General features: G+C 41.9%; 1 protein-coding gene across 1 annotated transcript; it reads right to left on the reverse strand.

Moving 5' to 3' along the window:
- Positions 1–1,468: 1,468 nt before the first annotated feature.
- LOC102459421 (homeobox protein SIX4) lies at positions 1,469–14,256 on the reverse strand. The gene is made up of 3 exons (XM_075926354.2): positions 13,232–14,256; positions 10,388–11,082; positions 1,469–7,669 (listed from the first exon to the last, which is right to left on the reverse strand). The coding sequence occupies exons 1-3, from the start codon at positions 14,062–14,064 to the stop codon at positions 6,879–6,881; spliced, it is 2,319 nt and encodes a 772-aa protein (XP_075782469.2). The 5' UTR covers positions 14,065–14,256; the 3' UTR covers positions 1,469–6,878.
- Positions 14,257–14,603: the final 347 nt, after the last annotated feature.

Here is a 14,603-nt window from a genome sequence, read left to right on the forward strand (position 1 = left end):
GGGAGGGCCTGGCTCCTCTACCAACAAATCCTCTGCATGTCACCAGTTTAAGCCCTAACCACCAGGCAGTGCTTCCCTACCAACCCATCCTAAGCGATGGCTGTCAGTTACTAAAAGAAAACAAAAGTAAATGTCTACTGAACTGTAGCTTAAAGTGACAAGTTGCCTCTGAACATGAATAAACCCAGTGCTGGACTGAGCCATATTTGCGCCCCGGGCAGCAGGCACGCAGCGCATACAAGGCCCCACCCCCAGACACGCGGTGCCCCTTACCACTTCAATCAGGCACCCCCCATAGGATGGCGCCCTGGGCAGCTGCCCAGCTAGCCCCCCCCTTAATCCAGTCCTGAATAAACCCATGTGAAATTTTTAAATGCGAGTCAAACCTCAATATACATTACATGAAATATATGCTAGGTTTGAACAGGTTAGGGGCATTTTTTTTTAATTTGCTTGCATGGCAAATTATAGTTATATTTTATGCAACTTGATGTTGCTGTGGGAAACTATTTTCTATACCACATACAGATGAGTCGTCTAGCTGAATTTGGTGATATTAAATTTCTTCTGGGACCAAAAACAGCAACTGTGTGGAACCCTAAAACTTGGTGAACAACATGAAAATTCAGTAATGCTGAAATACGGTACTTCAGTACTAAGGTGGTGCAAAGATCAGTCTGCACTTAAATCTAGGAAGACAGGTGTCCAATGACTTGCACAGTTTTTAAATAGTTCAGTTTAAATGGAGATTAAGTCAAGCTACCTTTACAAAATAAGTAAGATGTGTGTGACAACTTAAAAAGGACCTGTAGGGGAAAAAATCTCTTTGTAAATAATGAATAGTATTAGGGTTTGTCTACACAGCAGTGTTATCACAAAATAACAAGAAGCACATCTACACTACAAGCCTTTATTTTGACATAATGTCAAACTGGAGGTCTTCTTACTCCGACTCATGGTAACCCTCCTTTTATAAGGAATAAGGAAAGTTGAAGGAACAGTGTTCTTCTTTCAACTTCTACTGTGTAGACAGCGCCAAAAGCTGAAATAAGCTATTTCGACTTAAGCTATGCAACTTCAGCTACGTCAATTGCGTAGTTTATTCCGACTTTAGCACTGATGTGTAGACATACCATTGGATTGTAATCAGAAGCCTGTTTTGTGGTTGTCTTTGTATAAATTCAGTAATATACATGGATTTTGAAAGGTGTGGTCCAATATGAAATAACAGACATGATATTGTTACATTGGGTATTTTGAGAGCAAAGTAAGGGGCTGGTGCAAAACTGATTAAGACAACAGAAAAACTATATTATATTCAGTCGAGTCTGAAGAAGGCCTATAGTGAATATACATCTTTTCTATTGCCAATACCTTTAGAATAAATCCTTACAAATGTTTATCTAGTTCAGATTATATTTCTAACATAAGTTCTGCATTCAGATGTAATTATATAAAGACAGTTGTTTGCAGCACAAGATGTGTATAAATATAAAGTTTATTCAGTATAGTGTTTAGAAAAATAAGTTCACATCATCTCAGAATACAAATAAAACACTTAACTGTCCAGGCACAAACCCCTATTACAGTACCACAAACTTACACACCTTAGATCTCTTTGGTTGGGTCATAAGCAGAAAAAGGTTTGGTGAAAGGTTTGTATACCATCACTGAATGGTGCAGTAAAGACTTCTATTTATTTTCTACCCCAATGCATACATTCCGTGAAGATTTCATCTTTCTGGTAAGGCACAATAAACCCATACTGATTACAGAAATAACTGGTTAGTTCTGGACAAACAGTACATGCAGCAAAATAATGAATACCCTTTGAATGTGAATCCTGAAAGCCAAAAGATCCACATGCTCCTTGAGTGTAGAAATGTAAGAAGGTAGTTTTATATTATATGAAATGTATAAGTTAGATATAAAATATCTTCAGGGTAGGATTTCTAAGAGATACAGGAAGACTTCATGTTTCTTCTTCTAAAAATTTCACTATTTTCTTTTCATTGTTTCAAAATTATTAATATTTTAACAACTTCAGATATTTCCTGATCATGATACTATGACACATGCCTATTGGAGTTCCATACACTTGTTTCAAAAGAAGCAGGCGGGATACATAATTTTCGTTATTAAAGGTGCACGGGCCCTGGAAATCTATGCATGGGGACTTTTCCAAGCATTCCCTACCAATATGAGCCAAATTCTGTCCCCTGTAACGTATTTGCAATCAATGGGGGTATATAAGTTTTTTAGTTACAGAACATAGCCCTTATTGCCTCACCGTAGATTTGGGAGAATTTAAGCTTTTGTTTCAAGAAATTATTCTAGCAGTTATGGTCGGGAAAACAATTTTCTTAATTTGAATCAATGGACTTCTGTCTTCCATAGTTCACAGACATAATGAAACAATAATTCTAAGAATTGTAAACTGCCCCATTAATTTCAATAGGGTGTTAACTTGGAAATCTGATGTCAACACTAAGAATAGATCAACCTTGTTAGTTAATTCATTACTGGCACTATATATTGGGCCAAATTCAAACCTGGTATAACTCCAGTGAAATGAGCTGGTGTACTCTGACATAGCTCTGTTAACTTCAGTGGATTTCTGCGGATTAACAGCAGCTGAGGATGTGTCCTAACTAGGTCCATAAACATGTTTATTCGGTGTGGGTGGAGTCAGTTGAAAGAATACTTCACTGGACTGCAAGACTGAAGGAGGCAACTACCTGGATGCTCTGCTAACATTAATGAGTCTTCTGGTTCTCAGCAACATCAGGGTGAAATTAAGAAAAATAATAAAATTGTTCAAAAACTTTACGACATTTTGAAAAATGTGCTTAATGAGCTTTCATATTTCCCCAAAATTTCTATAGAATCCAGTCAAAGATTTAGCAGAATTTGGCAACATTTCCTGTACGATTGAGGGGGGCTTAACTTTAGGTCATTGTGCACTTCCTGTAGATGGACATGATGTGATGCCAACCTGCTTTTCAATTTACAAGTAAAAAATTATAGCACACATACTTCATATTTAAAGTTTAAGTGTACCTTTATATCCATCCACATTAAATGGAAGAGGGGGAAAAGGATATTTTACTTGACCAAAATATTGTAAGTATGTCTTCCATTTAAACAAGAGAGCATCACTGTAAAGACTATAAAGCAGAGATTTTCAAAGCTGCTTTGGGGACTTTGCCTATTTACAGCAGTTGAAGTTCTGACCCTAAGTACTGTAAAGGGCTGTGTATACTGTGTAAAGAAGGCAGGTAATCTGCTTGTCTGGGCAGATATTCAAGGACCACATTGTAATAAACTGACCCTTTTTTTACTGTAGGAGTAAAAATACTATTTAAATAGCCACTATAAAAACACTGTATTGGGCAATGACACGCATTATGCATATGTGTACCTGCAGAAAACAGAGATTATTATTAGATCATATGGAGGGAATGACACTTATTTTTGATGGGGAAGAGAAGTAAAGAGAAAATAAATTACTTGCTTCCTGGAAGACTAGAATAGACTTATCTGACATTTTTGCACCTCTTGCTGTCCCTGCATTATGTAGGACAGGCAATACTCTTGTTAAAAGTACCAGACATTCTGAGATATGCACCACTGATTGACAAATACCATTTTCATGTCAACCAAAATGCATTGTAATTCATTGCCTCAGTAACATAGTTAATACAAACAGAAAAGTTACCAGCAGCATGTGTGCTGGCAGAACAGCATAGCAATTCTATTATAATATCTGATTGTTTTAACAGCTGAGAAAGTTATATGAAATATTCACTAACTTCCCTCTAAAGACAGTTTGAGCTTTGCAGAACAAAACATGAGGCTCAGAACAACCTCTAGAGCCACACACAGCTTTCAATCCATGCATACAATTTCCATTCATGTAAAAATATAATACATAATAACATATAGTGTCTCTATTCTTCAAACATTAACAAATTAATTCTTGCAAGATTCTTGCAAAATGGATAATTATTATTGTTATCCTCATTTTATGGATGGATGAACTGAAGCAGGAGGGTCACATGACTTGTCCCAGGCCATAGAGGGTGTATGTGAGATGCTCAGATACTACAGGAAGAAACAGTGTCAGAGCAAGGACTGGAATTCTTAGGTCCCTAAGGTTATGTTTATACTTACTGAAAGATCGACATTCCGGGGGGGTCGATTTTCTGGCATTCGATTTAGCAGGTGTAGTATAGACCTGTACATTGAATGCTGAGGGCAACTCCCGGCCGTGTCCAGTACTACTCCTTTTGCGAGGAATAAGGGAAGCCAATGGGAGCATTTGCTACCATCAGCCTCCTGCAGCATGGACACTGCCAAGGTTCAGCTTAAGGTAACCTGACTCCAGCTACGCATTTTACGTAGCTGGAGTTGCTAACCTTAAGCTGAACTTTCTGGTCTAGTGTAGACCAGGCCTAACTTTCTATCCTGTGCTCAAACCATGCCTCAGGTCAGTGGGAGGCATGCCTGCAGACTCAGGGCATTTGGTGGCTCCATGTTTTTAATAATAATTAAATGTTTTAAATTGCTTACTTTTAACAACATTTATGCTAGTCAGGGAAGTAGCCAACTGGCTAGCTGCTTTCTTTTCTCCATATACACTGGAAAGCCTCAATGATCTCTTCTTACAGAACATATTCCTCCATCCTGTCCCTTCCCCAAACCTCAGGCTGCAATGTTGAATGAAACAATTCTTCGCAGGTCAGCTTAGAGGTTCCATGCTGTTACTTACAAGAACAAATTGTATGCAATATAGTGCAAAACAGTGTCACACAGTGGGAAAAGCCACTTCTCTAAACATTTTTGATAAAACAAGTTAGCTATCAAGAGAGAATGAGACAGGGATGCTCCTGGACAGAACTGATATTATCTCTCTTTGTTGTCCTTTAAATTGTTTTGGTCTTTTTTTTTTTTTGTGTGTGTGTGCAAAAGATGTTCTGTATCAGTTCATGTAGGCCTCAACAAAAGCCCACTGAAGTCTTTGAAAGTCTTTCTCCTGATTTTAATGGGCTTTGAGTCAGGCCTTTTATGACTCATGCATGCTTCAATTATTGTTTTTATTCATATAGAGTTAAAAATATCAACAGTGAGAAGTTCTTCATAGATCTTCATTATTAATTAATAATTATTATTAGTAAAGCTTAAGGTTGTGATTTTTCAAGTTAAAAAAAATCCTATAGACAAATGGTGAAATCTGCTCTATCCGTATGGAGCTGAGTGTTTGGGACGTATGTGGATGGCTTGCAGAGGGCTAGGAAACTGAAATCTTTCCTCAGCTCACAGCTAGCAAACACTGTCTTCCCCGCACAGCTCCCTCTAACCATTAGGGGTTTCTGTTGCAGCTTAAGGCCCCAGTTGAAGAAAGCGCCTTCACACCAGTTGCATGGAGCATCAGGGCCATCGGAACCTTGTAAATATAGAACTTTCTTCCCTGGCCTAGCCAATCATAGTTGTCTGTGCTTGCCTACATGAAGGTTTTCTTCTTTGTTGCTCTGCCCACAGTACCTCTGTGAACCCTCTCTGCAAACTTAAATGATGCAGAGGGCCTTACTCTGACTCCTCACACAACTGATTTCACCCAAAATGCCCCAGAGACCAACTTGTCTTACTCAGGGAAGTAGGCACATTCACTTAAATGGAGCTACTCACAAGAGTAAGGTGGGCATAATCTGGCCCTGAGGATGGATAATTGCACACGTGTTTTCATTCCTCCTGCCACTGTGCTTTAGTAACAAGAATATAAGGCCACTAAGAAGAAAGGCACGTAGAATTCTGTAAAAAATACATAAAACTTTTCACTAATTTGAAAATTACTAAGTAAACAAAACATAACAAAAAACCCCCAAAAAACCAAACACAAATATGGGAGCGAAAAATGTTCCAATCTTGCAATACTGGGAGTTCATTTTCTAGTTTCAGTGTGATTAACATTGTACTTTTACAACCTCTATTGATAAAACTCATTGCTTGAAAACCCTACAAAAAAGTAAAACCTTGTTGTAAATAATTGTTTACTTCCTGTTCAAACAGTAAAAATAAATTAAACAGTCAGAAAACATTTCAATGCACTGTATCTAAAGTGAAAGAGACCAATATAAAGCATAAATAAAATCCACTGTACCAATAAAAAAGTCTCCTTTGTAATAACTGGAATATTTACATTCATACTGGAGTGAAAGCTTTAGAGTTGCATAATTAGTGTTTCAAATCCTTCCCTCCCCAGCTGAACTGGCAAAATGCTAGTCATAACATTTAGAAATCTGCAAAAGTTTGAAGCAAGATTTTTGGGATGAACAGAAGTCTGCTGGGAAAAAAAAAACAGTGACAATATTATTTGCAATTGTGTTCAGTTTCTTAACCTCAAACACCATTAAAGTAGCTTGTGAGGTATCGTCTAGTTTCTTAAAATCTGTTCAATGCCCGTGGACTAGGAGTAAACAACAAAAACTGCATTGTTTCTACATTTTTATAAAAACATTTCATTTTCCTTGCTAGTATGAAGAATGTGGACTTATTTTTGAAATTATGTTGTGGCATGGAGATTCTAGATAAACTATTAGGGTTATATTAGTAAAACCAGAGCAACACATATTTGCTTGGTTGTTTATCTTGTTTCCTCTAACCTGCCTCCCTTAATCTTATTAAAAGAGCATACTGCATGCAAACAAAATGTGGCAACCTAATTTCACTATTGTAAATTCCCATGTGCTTTAATGCAGATTATTCAAATGTTCTTCTGTTTTCAGCGGTATTACTACTATCTTTAAATGAGAAAAATCATGGTGCTTTTTAGGGCCTTGTGTGGAGACTTATCTACTGAAACCAAAAGCAAGAATAAGTTACAAATCTTGCATATCTTCATCCATCTGAACTGTCTGGAGTTTGGCAAGCTCTTTTTTGTCCGTTTCCAGTTCTTCACAGACCGTGTCAACCATATTGCTCATAATGTATTTGGATTTTGTGTCCAGCAGCATTAAATTGCTGGTTGACTTACTCTCAGAATTGGATAAGAAATTTTCCTTGACATCAGGTGCTGACTGCAGAACTAACCTGTGCTCTCTGACAAAATCCGGGTGAACTTGTGCAGATGGATGAGTGACATGGTCTCCAGTTGTAGAAACTATTTCCCCGAGTGTAGGCTGCACTGTAGTAATTGACATGAGGTCTTGACTGGTGATGAGGGAACAGTTCTGAAGAGTTGCATAGTTAGTGTTGCTGATTGATATCACAGTAGATGTATTTGTTACAGAGGCTGACATAGACTGACTCTCTGAGATATCAGAGTTCAGTTCTGCAGCATTTAAAAGAGAAGGCGGAGCTAGGGAAAAATTATGTGAGGGTGTTACATTTACTAAAGAGGAAGCCATGGACTGGAGGCCTCCACCAGAAACATTTTCAGAAGATACATTTAGTTGTGTATTCGGACTGACTGGCATTAATTGAGAAAACACAAGGCTTCTTTCCAATCCTTCTTGTTTTACAGATCCGATTGCTGGACCTGAATTGGGAACTGTATACACCACTGCACTGGGAGCAAGAGGACTAAAGAAAACCTTTCCTTGCTGCACTGTTGAAGAATCACTTGTAAAAGTCCCCCCATCTGACGTACTTGGATTTATGGAAATGTTACCTGGGGGAAAAAAGGTATAAATTATAGTTGATGGGAAGTTGTGTAATGATACAAGTTATTTTAGTATACACTTTAGTCTTACCAGTTTTAAGAAATCTAAGAACTACAGGCACCATAGAAGCAATATTCTTTGGAATATTTTAGAGAACATAATGTATGAATAAATGAAAGCCCCTGAATACACAAATTACTTCTGAACTTAGAAAAAGGTTTCAGGTACATTATCACCTTTCAAAGTCTTACTGAGTGGACAAATAATCCATAGCTAAGTGATTGAAATGAACACAATTTGGCCTTCTTTAGCAGCTACCACTACATTTCCTTCTAAGAGTACAAACATAAAAAGCTTCTAAGTAAAGCCAGTTCAGAAAGAGACTAAAATGACACATGGAAAATTACAAAAAACACCCCATGAAGTGACTACTGAGCTAAAAGCCAGAAATATAATTCTGCAGAGACATGTTGAAAATAATACCTTTTGTTGGGCTTTCTATACAAGTCAATTTAGTATTCAAACTGTCTTATGTTCTCTATCAATACGGATCCTGTGAACACATTTCTAAGAGCCCAGTCCTGCCACTTTTACTCATGTTGAATTTCTCAACCTGGATTCTCCCATTAATATCCATGGAACTACCAGAAAGAGAGTTCAGAGGTACTCAATGTGCATAATTGGACCCAAAGTTGGTGAAATGGTGAGTCCAGTAAGAGTCATTATTACAATGAGTCTCTATGCACAAGATAAATTGGCTCTCAGAGCGGTTTCCACCTTTCAGCATCTCCACTTATCCACCTCTTTCAGGAAGCTATTAGCTATATTTGTAAAGGGGCTGTAATTGGTTTTGGAGTTACCCGTTTCATAACATCTACAGCGTATTGCTCACTTAGGAAAGTGTTTAAAATGGGGACTGTTTACCTCCCCCTTAGCTTTCATTAGCCAGTACTTTCAAGGTGCTCCTAGAGACATTTTTGGTTACCATAATTATTTTTACCTAATGAATACACTAGAAAAATGAAGGAAGGAAATTGAAAGTTAAGTGGGAATAAGGTATAAATAAATTATAGCAGCTTACTTAAGATAGCATGGAATGTATTTCACTATGAATACAAAACCACTTACCAGCTAGTCTCACAATTTAAAAACAGCCAAACAGTAAACATGGACGTTTCAGAAAGGTAGCCATGTTGGTCTGTTTCAGCAAAAATCACAAGGAGTCTGGTGGCACCTTACAGACTAGGAAAGTGAGTTGACACTCATGAAAGCTTATGCCCTAAAAAAATTGTTTGTCTGTAAGGTGCCACCGGACTCCTTGTTGTTTTTGGAAACATGGAGGTTTCTGATTTTCCTCTACCCTGGAATTGCCACTGGGGATCAATCACACTCTGCCTAGTCAGGTATTCTCTCTCCAATGTGGGAAAATGCTGAATGCTTCAGATAAAGGTTTACAATGCTGCTTAAGGCTGTCCAACATTATACCAGAGAGAGAAATTTCTTCCTCACCTTTGCTGGCTGTCATCCTATTCTTTGGAGCATGTAGATTAACAGTCCTTGTAATTTTACTCTACCCCTTGTAATTTCAGATGGTATTTAAATAAAATGTCTAATCTTCCACTGACAGTGAGTTCCACAGTTTAGAATAGTACAAATGTATCTATCTATCTTGTGCTGATTTATAGTTTCCTTTGAGTGTCCATCCTTCAATTAAATTCCTTTTTACTGGAAAAATAACTAAGTCCTTACACACATATACCTCAAGCTAAAACACAGTACAAATTGTTTATCATTCATGGTCCTTGCTAATGTGCAGAGATTCATATTTGGTTTAAATATTTTCTTAACACCAAAATGCTGAAGATTAATAAATTATAGGATAGTTCAGCTCTGCATTTACTTTATAAAATTCACCCATATCAAAATAATGATCCAGAACTAGATTTGCTTTACACAGATTTTCTCCTTTACTACCTGGAAAAAAATCAATCCATAATAAATGTTAAGGTAATCTCTAAAAGAATCTTTTGGGAGGAGTTCATATAATGGGTATGTTAATCCATGGTGACATAAATTTCCGTAGGGCTAAGGTAACATTTACCCAAAATCTCTTAACATTTTATATCTACAAGGAATCACATATTTCTATGACTTCTCTTTAGATTACTCATTCTCTCTTATAATGAGAGATTACAAGCACAACAGATCAGTCTTGTTGTGCCTGTATATTCTGTGGCTTTAACTTTCACAAAATCCTTGGATTAGAAAACAGTACACACTTTCTCACTAGCTGCCAACCTTTTGTTGTTTTTAAAGTTTTTCTCATTTTAAAGTCAGTATTAATCAATAATCTTTTCTCTTTTTTAAAAAAAAAGCCCAACGGAATTATTTGGAGCTACTAAGTACTCACTGATTTAACACATTTCTGGAACTGTGAAGATTAATACTGAAGGATTCCTACCATGGTATTTTAAAAAGACAGTGAAATCTCACACTTTCCTTTTTGCTGCATTAGACAAAAAAATTCATACCCCACATAACAATATCTCTAAAAATGAAGGATACTAAGTGTTAAAGGAAGATGTAATGTACGATTCACATCGCAGCTGCCAGGATGCTGTAACTATACACCACTGCACAGATATTACACACTATTAAAAAATGATATGTATTCAGTTCCCCCCCCCCCCCCCAAACAGCTTTACTTTAGCAAACAAAACTTTTACCTTGTGAAGCTGCCACAGAAACAGGAGGCAGCTGCAGAGGAGAAAACCCGACGGTTCCATTAAGCAACTGGCCATTTGTTCCTGAATTAGGGATCTGGACAATGCCATACTGGTTTATTTGGACAGGAGCAGTAAAAGTAACTACAGACCCTCCATCCTGAGAAGCAACAGTTTGTATGCTTTTCCTTTTCACCTCAGTGCTCGGTATTAACCCTGGGAATGAGACAGGTACATTACTGGGACTGTATGTTGTGGGTGCTGCTGCCGAGTTAGACACAGAAGCCTGGAGGATTTTGAAGTCCTTGACATCCTCAGAAGAAGACACCAATATGTCAGTGATTGACACGCCGTTGCTTACAGCACTTGAAGTTGTTTTGGGTGGATTTAAAGTTACTGCCTGTGAAGTCCCCATATTGAGACCATTGAGGATTACTCCATTAGGTCCCTGGAGAAAAGAGCTCCCATTAAGAAAGACAGAGGAAGTACTGGCAGGCACTAGGTTTCCATTCAGCAAAACGCCAGAAGAACTTAAAGATATTTTAGTGTTTCCAAGCTGCTGCATGTACACCGGTTCCATGTGATTGGGAAGGCTGAGGCTGGTAGCTCCGTCGGACGAGTTGGGGAGTGGATGTGGAGATAAATCCTCCTGTCCCTTACTGGATTCATCTTCTGTGCTAGGGTTGCCATCTGACTCACTATGAGGAAAGACGGAAATATGGTATTTCATTACAGTGACATTATTCATAGGTTTTGAGTCCAGAAGGGGTCACTATGACTATCACAGGTCAGAAAACAAGACTGAGTGATGTTTATTGTTTGCATCTGTTTTTAAAGCAAGCTTTTAAGAGACAATAAACGGTTTAAAAAATAAATAAAAGTCAAGCCAATAATGAGTGTAAAACTGGATTGTAAACCTGTAAGTAAATTCTCTTTCAGTGGTCATCCACCCAGAATAATCAAAGGGAACTGCCTCAGGGCCATCTCCCTGCCTGCTAAATTGCCCTATGGAATGGTGTGTGCATGTGTGAAATCCAGCAAGCTCAGGAGCAGCCATTTGGTAAGTTACGCGGTGCCTTCTGGCAACTGTAAGGTAAAGCAGAGTCCCAGGGAGCACTGTTAAACCCTGAAAATATCTACTGTCTCCTTGTTAAAAAGAGCCAAGCACATTGGAACACACTAAAGGGGAGACTGGGACCACCCCCACATCTACCTACCACTCACTGTTAGTTCTTGAATGTTTAGATCTGTTAGGAAGACTTCATTCTGTTCCAGTGTGTCCTTTCCCAAAAGGGGAAAGTGACCTACTGGAACCTTAATTTACACAAGAGACAAAGAAACTATTCCAGACTTCCCAGGGGTGGGGAAGGGGAAATCTACTGTGTGGTTGCATACAGTCTGATCACAGGTTCTGGTGTTTGGTTCATTTTTATTTCTGAAGAATGGGATACCCAGACTGCCAGTCTTTCAGAGCAGCACTGCTTTGGTTTATTAGTTGAGACCATACCTTTCTAACAGTTTGAGAGTGGGTGACTAGTAGAGGCAGATGCAGAGAGGGCTCCAGTCCAACTCTGCCTTCAGGTACTTGGAAACAAAGGGTGCCTCTTTCCTCTCTCCTTTGTGCTGGGGCTCAATTAATATTGGAAAGGATTTGGTCATCCAAACTCTCCATGGAATGCATCCAGGAGATGTCAACCAAAGGAAGATCTCAACAACGCTCCCCAAAAGCCTTAGAGGCATGGGGTGTTAAATGCGTTGTATGCCATCTAAAATCTCCCCTCTCCTGGCAACAGGCTCTGTTTCTGAACCACCCAGTGCTTGTCTTTTGCTGACTTTTCTGCTCTCCGTGGCATTTTACTGTTGTTTTTAGGTTTTGTGGGTGCTGGTTGCTCTGAATGTCTCTCCACAGCCATGTGTCCTTTTGATGTGTCCCGAAAAAAGGGGGGAGATTGGATCAGCACAATCTCGCCCTTAAGGCCTTTTTCAACCCTCAGCCTATGGAAAGGAAGAAGGGGCCTAGAATGTGGCTGGAGTGTGGGGAGGTCACCTCCACCTGGCCGGCTCAAGGCGGTGGAATTCCCCCTAGCCGCCCCACTCCTAGCCCCCAGGAGCAAGGTGTGGGGAGCCAGGGCAGGACTTCCTCCCGGACAGGCACTGAGCTGCGGGAGCCTGTAGTGGAGTCCAACTTCAGGGACACAAGGAAGGGCGAAGAAGGTGGGGGAAACCAGGGGGGAGCGAAGAGCAAAGGCCTCACTCATATTCTCGTCACTGAGCCGCAGTCTAAGCAGGCCTGGCTGGGGGAATCTTCCCATGGTCTTTACCCTGCTTTGGATTCGGCCCGGTGGGAGCCCAGCGTTCCACCGGCGCTCCCCGCTAGGCTCGCAGTGAAACCCGATCCGGACCCGCTCGGAATCAGATTTCAAAACAAGAGCCGCGGCCGCAAGCCGCCCCCGCCCCCCTGCGACTTAAAAACTCGGCAAATGATTAACTCTGTCAACTAAAAAGCGACTCCGCTGCCCCCAGCCCCGCAAGGGCGCCGGCTGTGCCCTTGCAGGGGGGAGAGCCCCCATGGAGAGGGGGGGGGGGGGGGGGGGGGGGGGGCACTTAGCAACTCCCCAGCCGCGCTCACACGTTGCCTGGGAGCTGGGGGCACGGAGCCGCGCCGAGCTGGCTGGGTGGGAACTTCCCCACGATCGCCCGCAGCCCGGCCCGGGGGAGCGTGCGGCGGGGAGGGGGCGATCGGGCGGGGAGGGGGTGTGCGTGCAGGGGAAGCAGGCTGCTGAAGGTAAGCGCCATGTTTGCACGGGAAGAAAGAGGCCGGAGCAGGCGGGCGAAGTTGGCGCTCACCTTTTGGACTGGGGCTCGGAGGGGTTGCGGTCCCGCTGCCGCCGGTTCTTGAACCAGTTGCTGACCTGGGTGAGCGAGAGCCCGGTGAGCTTGGCCAGGTTGCGCTTCTCGGCCGGCGAGGGGTAGCGGTTCTGCTTGTAGAGCTCCTTGAGCGCGTTGCGGGACTTCTCCTTGAAGCAGTACACCGTCTCCTCGCCGTCCCAGATGGTGCGGGGCAGCGGGAACTTCCTCCGCAGCCGGTACTTGTCCACCGCCCCCAGGGGTCTGCCCCGGGCTCGCTCCGCCTCGGTGTAGCGCGCCTTGTACCACAGCTCCTGCAGCAGCGGGTGGTTGGCGGAGTCGAAGCTGTGGCCCTCCAGGATGCTGTAGAGCTCCGGGTAGATGCCCTGGTGGAAAGCCACCAGCGCCCGGGCTTTCATCAGGCTCTCGTTGCCACGTAGCAGGTCGCTCTGGGGCAAAGACCACAGGAATCTGGCCAGGCGGTCCAGGTTCCCACCTTGCTGCAGCGCCTCGCAGACACACGCTACATGATCCGGGGAGAAAGCCAGGGGGGTCTGGGAGGAGGAGGAGGAGGAGGGAGAGGAGGCGGCAGCAGCATGGTGATTCCTGGCCAAAAGTTCCGTGTGGAGCAGTATCTGATCTGCAGCTCCCTCCTCCCTAGCAGCGGAGCCCGCTTGCTCCATGGGGAAAGGGGCAGGGGCAGGCGGGGGCGGTGGGGCAGGGTTGAGGACTGCCTTGTCCCGGGGCACCGTGCCTGCTTCGGAGAGGATTTCCATCACATTCTCCTGCTTGATCGCGCTCGGGAGCTTGTCTGCGGGGGAGGCAGAAGACATGTTTCCCCCCCTTGTTCTCTCTCTCCGCAAAGTCCACTCCTCCTGCTTTCGGCTGGATCTAGCCGATCAGGTTTCCTCCCGGCCACGCAGTAACCATTAAGATAGCTGCTCTAGCAAAGTAGTGTAAACGGATCGCTCCTCTCCGCGGCTCCCCCCAACGTGACTCCTCGGCTAGCTGCATACTATATGGCACAAGCAGCCTGCTGGCCCAGCCGAGCCCCCTCATTGGCCATTTCACATTTTGGGGGCGGAGGATCTGCGGTTTCTATAGAAACCGTCAATCAAACTCCCTTTTGCCTCCCCCCCCCTTCCAGTTTGAAACACCTATACCTGGAGTTAGAAAGGGTTAGTGGTATTTTGTTTCTTTTTTCCTCTTGTGAGGGTTAGTTAGGTTACATAAAGGACGTTTCATCACTATAAAGCAGAAAATTCCATTTTATTAGGGCAAAGGAAAAATCAACAAAACTTTAAAACAGGGGAGAAAGTCACCCTTTAAAATTAGTTGGCTACTAGGAATGTAAGCCAGAGAACATGTTACC

The sequence above is a fragment of the Pelodiscus sinensis genome, chromosome 5, assembly GCF_052426305.1.
Source record: "Pelodiscus sinensis isolate ZL-2025 chromosome 5, ASM5242630v1, whole genome shotgun sequence".
Taxonomy (NCBI): Eukaryota; Metazoa; Chordata; order Testudines; family Trionychidae; genus Pelodiscus; species Pelodiscus sinensis.